This window comes from Ziziphus jujuba, chromosome 8 (assembly GCF_031755915.1).
Source record: "Ziziphus jujuba cultivar Dongzao chromosome 8, ASM3175591v1".
Taxonomy (NCBI): Eukaryota; Viridiplantae; Streptophyta; class Magnoliopsida; order Rosales; family Rhamnaceae; genus Ziziphus; species Ziziphus jujuba.
The window spans coordinates 18,359,838-18,367,982 of record NC_083386.1 but is presented as its reverse complement, the minus strand read 5'-3'; the positions used below and the strand labels follow the sequence as shown (position 1 = coordinate 18,367,982).

The window sequence follows — 8,145 nt, the reverse complement described above, 5'->3', positions numbered from 1 at the left end:
TTTCTTTGATAAAATTTATTACTTCTAAATCTCTAATTCCACAGTATGTTCTCAATGTTTAACTAAGCAATGATAATAGAAACAAAATTCTATGAAAACTGATTCTTCAAAACATAATCCCCAAGAAATCGATTTCATCAAATGTTTTTTCAACGAACCAAACGAAACTTACGGAAAAAAATAATTCGTTCTCAAACTTGTTAAGATCAATAACAACTGGAATAGAAAGGAACAAGCTCAAAAAAAAAAAAAAAAAAAAAAAAAAAAAAAGAGTGACTAGATATTCCTTTTGCCATAAGTACTTTCCAGCGAAAAATGCAACATAAAGAACGAACCCTTTGAAGTGGAATTTACTAATAGTAATTATCATATTATTAACAATCCGTTTTCGCGCAAATTTACAAGGATACACAATTTCTAGTGACGTGTAACAAATTACTTGCTCACAATTTATTTTTGCAATGACTAAATATTTAAACCATGCGTGTAAAATCCCTAATAATAAACCAAATATTTTGGCTGATACTGGGACATTTACGAGTACAAATATAAATTATTCGCTCACAGTACACAAAATATACACGAGCAACTTGTAATATACACAAAAAGTTATGAACCAATGAATGTCATGAATCAAGATTCACCTTAGCAGAAAGCTGTAGAGAATTGCTATCTTGATTCCCAATTTTCTCCAAAGAAATCTGCATGAAAATCCCAGAATCAAATGATAATTATATCAGTACAGCTGCAAGAAAAATTACTCTCAAGAACACTGTTTTTCCTCTTATTCTCTTGCTTCTTATTAACTATGTGCAGGAACAAGGAACGGAGAGCAAAGGAAAAAAAATAGAGAAAAGAGGGAAAATCAAAGAGGGAAGTTTGTTCATTATTCAAGAATAATGAGTGAATTGGTTGACCCTTCAGGAAATCAGCATAAATAAGCCCCAGGAAAATCAAACTTTTGACCATCTAACACGCAAGCATTATATTAGATTCAGCCATTCCTAACGTACGTTACCTACTAGAAGGGAGAGGGGAAAGAGGGGAACAACATTAGGCTAATGCCAATTTTCAACGAAGAGGATAATAACATTTGGGCTTGATGCCAATTTTAAATGAAGGTGCAGATATTGAGCAATTGGGGAGTCAATGGTTGCATCAGTTAGTATGATGGAATGATGGAATGGAAGTAACTTTGTATTCTGTATTGTTTCTACAACAAATAAAGCTGGCTTTACAGAATTTTATATCTACAATCTTTATGCTGGCTAAGAAAATCATCATATTTTACTTGAAAAATATGCAAGGGAAGGTTAAGGCTCAATTGGAATACCAAGAGAAGATCCTCGTCAGTACCAAAGCATTTGCGAGCTTCTTCTAGGCACTTTGATGAGACCTTCTCATGTTTCCTGCATAATTATCCATGTTTGTCCACCATTAGCCAAATGAAACAAAGAAATTGAAAGAAAAAAATAAATTATTTCACAAGAGTCATATAGTACCCAAAGAAAATGGCTATAAAGTTCATCAACCAAGTGCTCTAAGGTTGCAAATTTTAAATGATGTTCTGCAAACTATTGAAATAGAAAATCAAATATGTATGGCAACCAAGTTTAGGATTAGAAAGACTTATCATATCCATTATATTTGATTGTAGTATGATATATGAATCTTGTTAAGTATGGATAAGAATATTACCACACATAGCTATGTAGATTATTGAAACTTGTACAATAGCAGGAAACAGCAATTTTTAGTTGAGCTATATATGCATGCATACTGTCTGAGCTGTCATTGCAAGTTAACTGGTAATCTCAAGTAGACATTTAATCTTCAAATTTTGTCGGAACTTGCTTTAGACTACTATAAAGCACATAGTAGAACCGATAAAATAGCATCAAGTAAACCATACAAATCACGTTCAACTTTTTTGCTATTCACAGTATGAAGATGGAAGTATCGAATACTATAAACAATAAACTAACTTGTATGACTATAAAATAGCTGCTATAAAACCAGGGATATGGCCAGCTGGAAGAAACTTCATAACGCAATCAAAAGGCAGCACATAGAAGAACTGAGTCACATGAAAGTCTTGAACAATGTCAATGCAATGGCCCACAGACAATAAATAAGATGATAATAACCAAATTCTCCACAAATTTTCATGTAATGTCCTTAAATGATTAGGTTCTAAATAATAATAAGCAAAATTTTACCTAGAACTGGCAGGATCTCTAATCTCAAACTCATCTGTACCCATGTCATAGCCACATATGATGACATAATGACCTATATAAAAAGAAATCAAATAAGCAACTTATTCACATGAAGCACAACAATTGAATCCGAAAATATAGAACTGGTGCAAAATTCTTAATAAATGGTCTTGGACAATTTTATTAACAGGACATAGGTCTTTAAAGATGGGTTCAAAGTAAAAGGACCCTAACAATGTACAAATTCAGCTAAGAATAGGTCATGATTGTACAAAATGTTGTACAACGAAGATGGGAAATATCCAAGCAAAGAAAAAAAAAAAAAAAAAAAAAAAAGAAGATGGGAAATAATGTTGTAACGTTCTGAGAAGAAGCTTATAGAAAATTGACCAAATTGATCTTGGTTGCGCACTGTTATGTGTTTCAAGAAAGCAATTACTAAGTCTGACCAAAAGAGAGAAGAAACCACCTATAATAACTAGTGATCCTTGGAAACCAATCTAAGTTTCAATCGTGTGGAACCATGCTCATATTCTCTACAACAGTCTAGACTAAGATAAGCTCCATCTAGATCAAAGAACATCTGAATACAAGGTTTGATGTGACCTATTCCTTCTACCTTTATATGTCGTCATCATTTTCCTTCCTTTCCCATCTAGCATTCTTTGCTTGTCTATAGTTAGTACATGCAACCCAACAACAAAATTTCTTTACAAATCATTTCCTCTGTCAAAAATGATCAGACCAAAGAAGGAAAAACAACACATAACTAAATTACCCTATTGTAGGAGTGACAAACAAAAAGAAAAATCTTTTTCGGCCACATTGTTCAATCCTACTAATTACTATACCTTAACAAATAAACGAAAGTTTTTTTCTTACCAGTGTAACTGGAGTTCTTGGCATTAAAATCTGATATAAACACATCCTTCTGCCAAGAGCGACTGCAGCACAAAATTTTTGGATAAAACATTTAAGCTGGTAATCATTTTATATGTATGTGAAACGTTTCTCATTAAAGAAAATTGAAGATATAAAACAGGAATACAAAGAGAGGATATACCCAGGAAAATGTATGGGTAACCATGAACTAATAAACTTGGTGCAACTATATTTCTTATGTAAATGCCAAAAAATGTTGCAAAAACAAATGAAAAGGAGAAGATTGCAAGAAAAGTAAACCTCAATTTATACTGGTCAACTAATGCAATTGCAATATACTTTCCAGACAACATCCAGAGAGAAATTTCTTCTTCACTGATTGACCTACACTGCAAAGAAAGAGGTTCATTGCCCTGTTCTAGAGATCAGAAAAGTAAACCAGAGAATTACTGAATTAGGTCATAAATTGGGAAATAAGATAAACAAGAAATATATAATATAACTTTTATAACTTTTTGCAATTAATAAGCCACCGGACTCCTAACTTAACTATCCCCAAAAAAATAAATAAATAAATAATAAGACAATTCTCAAAAGCTAAGTGACCAAATATATGGTCAGTACCTGAATATTAAGTCCTGCATCCAGTGACCTCTGGAATAGCGTCTCCACTCGTACTAGATCTTTCGGTAATTGTTCCTGCACGGCAAGTGCCACAGTGATACAAAAAAAAGTGAATCAATTTCAAAAATGCAAGAACTATACCAAGTGAATAGCAACCTTTACTTGTAAACAATCAGTAGGGAACCCCGTAACATTGTAAAGAAATTAAAATTTTTCTTGATATCAAAGCAAATAATATAAAAGGCACCTATTTAGCTTGTAATAGATGGTACTTAGCTATTAATTTAAACTTTCAGAAGCATGTAAAAATCTACATTATTACAGGCCTATTCTTTGCAGTTTGAATGGAAAAAAGAGTCAGTTATTTGATGCAGGACTCGGAAAAGAGAAAGAAAGGGATGGAAACTAGGGGAGAGAAATATGTAGTCTACGCTTGATTCAATAAGCATGACAGTAAATTAGTAATCAACCTAAACCAGTGGGGTAAAACTGCCAATATCCTGACAATTTTTCATCAAGGCAAGATCTTTCATCAAGGAAAGATCTTTCTAACATCATACCACAGCATTTATTTATGCATGTCAAAGATATGCAAGAAAACATACTTGCAATACAAGAAGCAACTACTAGAAATAATTTATCATAGGCACTAAAAATGTATACAAACAAATTACGGTGAATTACCTTGTAAAATGTTTCATCAGAATAATTTGGGTTAGCTCCCAACGTTACTGTGTAGTAGGAAAAGCTAATGGAAAACTCGTGCAATAAGTATGCCAGATCAACAGTCCAAATGCTGCAAAGAAGGTGGTGGCAGTTAGATTTAAGGTAATTTGCACATAGAAGTCAGTATTAGATATGGGATAACAGCCTCAAGTATATACCAGAACGCAATGTCCCATAAAAGTTGTATCAAGCATTCATAAAATACTTCAGAACCCTCTGTAGCAACAGGACATGTACTTATACAACCAGTATAGGGGCCAAACAACAAGTTCATTCATCTTTTATGATTGATTCTATCAAGAAGAATGGTTCTACTTCTGCATGAACCTACAACAGCATCCTTAAGATATGGCATGGCACACCTGATATTCAACTAAGACTTTTAAACCTTTAAATAATCTGATTTTATTAGTTTGGACACCTACTTTATTATACTGCAGTGTGTTTTTTATTTTTTATTTATTAATTTTTTGTCTCCCTGATGTGACAATGGTCTAGATGCTTAAAGATAAGAAAGAAGACAGAAAAAGGAGAAATATAACTTCGGTCGAAGCTCTACCATCAAGGTACAAATCATGAATGTACTAAAATAACTATGCTATTTGACCACAGTTTTCTAATTAGCTTCTCATGAAATGCAATTAAATTCTTTCCTGTCATAATAATGAGTGGGATGGGAGACCTGAAGACTGTGAACGATCTTTCCACAGTGTAGCAAACAGACTCACACAAACACACATTAAAATCCCTGGCTTGCCATCACCATACCATATAATAGAGCAATCTCAACTCACACCACTTATTTCTGAGTTCAATATATGTAAAACCAAAAACAATAGGACACTCGGGTAAGCATTATGTTAAGCAAAGTAACACAAAATCTTTAAAATGTTCTACCCTCTCCCATTTTCTCTTTCAATATATATAAAACCCTGCTACAGTGAACGAAGTCCCCCATTGATTGGTGGGCAACAGCACACATCCCGCCAGATCTTTTGGGACATTAAACAAAGAATTTGCAGGACACAAACGTCCCACCAGAACTGATGGGATGTTTGTCACCCACAATACATAATTCCATAGCTTGATAGCTTTAGAGTCAAGCTATCAACTTTCAGGACTTTTATCCAACCGTGTCTACCACGTATACACAAGTATAATGTAATAAACATAGAAATGTCAGAATGTTGTTCCTTACCTCTCAAAATAAATTAGGTGCATTCATAAGACAGATAACACCAATAACTCAAGCCGTCCATAGGATGGATAATGCTAAAATATGTTATAAATCTAAGTTCAGATAAGGTCAACCATATAGACGCCTAACTTGCCTAAAATCCAATTTTAAGTTTAAAAAGCATTTAAGTTTCTTAAAAACATGAAAACTGGATAGAAATATAAAAATATCAGGATTAACTGAAACATGTCTGGAATTATTAATTAATCAAAGCAAAAAAAGTTACGGATCGAAGAATTTTCAACAATATATCAAAAGTCTTCTACAGTATCTTTCTCAACCAATCTCCAAACTTACTTCCTATAAAAAATAAATTATGCAAAGGAAAATTTAAAGCAAATTGCATAACATGGAATAGAAGGAACACCTATTCGTGCAACATAGCTCTGCCAAAGACTGAATGCTGTAGCTGTTGATGCCAACAGTTCTAAAAACCATCAGAACGCAAGCAAGGCCACAATCCCAGGAATACAGTTGATTTATGTGTGGAACCTATGAGCATCAGAAGACTTCATAAAATAAAACAAATATCATAAAAATATGTATCCTATTTTAAATCTGTATGTTAATGATACCAGACTAGTCTAGATGAAAATTTATCATCACAATCGAGTAACAACAAGAGAGGGATGAACCAAAACACAGAAGACTCACTTCAACAGAGTGTGACTGGGGCAATACCGCAACAGAGCATTTGCCATTAGTTGACGATTCGTGCGGATAGGACTTTACCAAGCTTGAATTCTCTCCTTTTGATACGTTTTCCTCTTCTGTCTTAAGACTCTTGTTGAAAAGGATATATAAAGGCCACATGAGTGAGCGACTTTACGATAAATTTTTGTAACAACATTAAATTCCGGGTCATATAAACACAGCCTCGGTAAGTATTTTAAACTCTAAGCATTTTCTTGTACTTTTCCAATCAAAACCTGTTTGAACAACCCCCAAAAAAAAAAAAAAAAAAATCGTTTCTGACATAAACATCGCAAAGGAACGAAAAAATAAAACAATTATATTGCCAAGAGACAAATAACTTCATGAGACACTGTTAGGCTTATAAAAAAGATTTAATAAAGCCAAGATGAAAAAAACATGGCAAAATGCATTCAAGATTTACACTGAAGACCATTTCATTATCAAAAAACGGAATAAGAGCTAATTACAGTTCATATTAACATAGCTCTCTGTAGCGGACAATTCCTAATTTCCATTTAAAAAAAAAAAAAAAACTGCAGAAATCAATTCAAAGCATATATCTAAATTAACATACTATAACAGTTTGAACGAAATTCAACAATATAAAGATCACCCAATTGAGCAACAAGCTCAAGCATTTTACACCTTCATAAGCCAAGATCATTTAAAATTTTAATAATTAGAGAGAATAAATAAAATGAGAGATGCCATTGGAAACATTTAAATTAAAAACACAAAAAATCAAAATCAAAATGAAAGCCATTAATCAAAATCTAAATAACCTACGTATAGCTTCGGATCAAAAACCAAAAGCTCAATTCTATATGTACGCACGTATAAATAAGAAGGAATAAAGGATAAGTATATACCTTCTAGAAAAAACGCCAACCATAAACGAAAAGAAAAAAGAGTAAGATCAGGTGTATAGCTTTTTTTCCATTTTTTGCTTTTCTTTTTTTTGACATGTGCTGGTGCTGCCGAGTGGCGGTTCGGATTTGGTCAATTATTGGATCTCCTGGTTGGCTAATCGAATTCTCGTACACGTCTTTCTTCTTTACGAAGCTTTCTGTTTACTTTCATGGATTGTTGTTTTTGTTTTTTTTTTTTTTTTTTTTTTTTTTTTTTTTTTTTTTTTTGTGTTTTTGGTGGGGGTGGGGTCGTTGGGGGAGGTTCCCTGTCCTTTCTGACCTTCTGTCGGTTTTAGGTCTGTAAAACTTAAATTTGGGTTTGGGATTTGGAGTTGGGTTTGAAGTTTTTGGACCAAAATTTATTTCACTGCATTTAATGCAGGCCCACAGTGCTTTCAACGACGCATTTCATGGTGGCTGTAATTGATATTCAATTTAATTTATTTTCTTCTTCTTTTTTTTTTTTTTTTTTTGGGGGGGGAATTTTTTGCATCGATTTCCCTTTAATTATGTTCTGTATTGCGAATTACGTTAATGAACTATGAAAAATTAGCAGCAATTCCTCTTGAACTTTCCAGCTAATGTAAGAGGACATTTGTTTGATTTTTTCTGTTCTTTAGTTGAGATTATAAACATTGGAGGAGAGTTGAAAACTGTGCATCTTGTTGAGATTAAAAGATCGCTAAAAGAGTTGAAAAATGTGCAATATTGACATTTTAACAAAATTATTTTAAAGTGTATTTAATTTAAAATTTGAAAGATTTTAAAAGTATTTAAAAATTTAGAAATATTTGATTTAGATTTTAAAAGAATTCATATAAGTTTAATAATATTCATTTCAGATTTTAATGGA

At 32.6% G+C, this 8,145-nt stretch overlaps 1 protein-coding gene across 8 annotated transcripts; it reads right to left on the bottom strand.

Annotated features, from left to right (window-relative positions):
• Positions 1 to 337: 337 nt before the first annotated feature.
• Positions 338 to 7,547, bottom strand: LOC107413726 (guanylyl cyclase 1). 8 transcript variants are annotated; one of them, XM_060819745.1, is made up of 11 exons: positions 7,254 to 7,547; positions 6,343 to 6,471; positions 6,056 to 6,180; positions 4,410 to 4,521; positions 3,726 to 3,800; positions 3,402 to 3,514; positions 3,102 to 3,163; positions 2,839 to 2,892; positions 2,220 to 2,292; positions 1,334 to 1,409; positions 338 to 701 (listed from the first exon to the last, which is right to left on the bottom strand). In XM_060819745.1, the coding sequence occupies exons 3-11, from the start codon at positions 6,124 to 6,126 to the stop codon at positions 627 to 629; spliced, it is 711 nt and encodes a 236-aa protein (XP_060675728.1). In that variant the 5' UTR covers positions 6,127 to 6,180; positions 6,343 to 6,471; positions 7,254 to 7,547; the 3' UTR covers positions 338 to 626. The 8 variants fall into 8 exon arrangements, with proteins under 8 accessions (XP_060675728.1, XP_060675729.1, XP_048326315.2 ...); XM_060819746.1 differs by having other exon boundaries at positions 6,343 to 6,462; XM_048470358.2 differs by having other exon boundaries at positions 6,343 to 6,617; positions 7,254 to 7,545.
• Between the last annotated feature and the right edge of the window lie 598 nt (positions 7,548 to 8,145).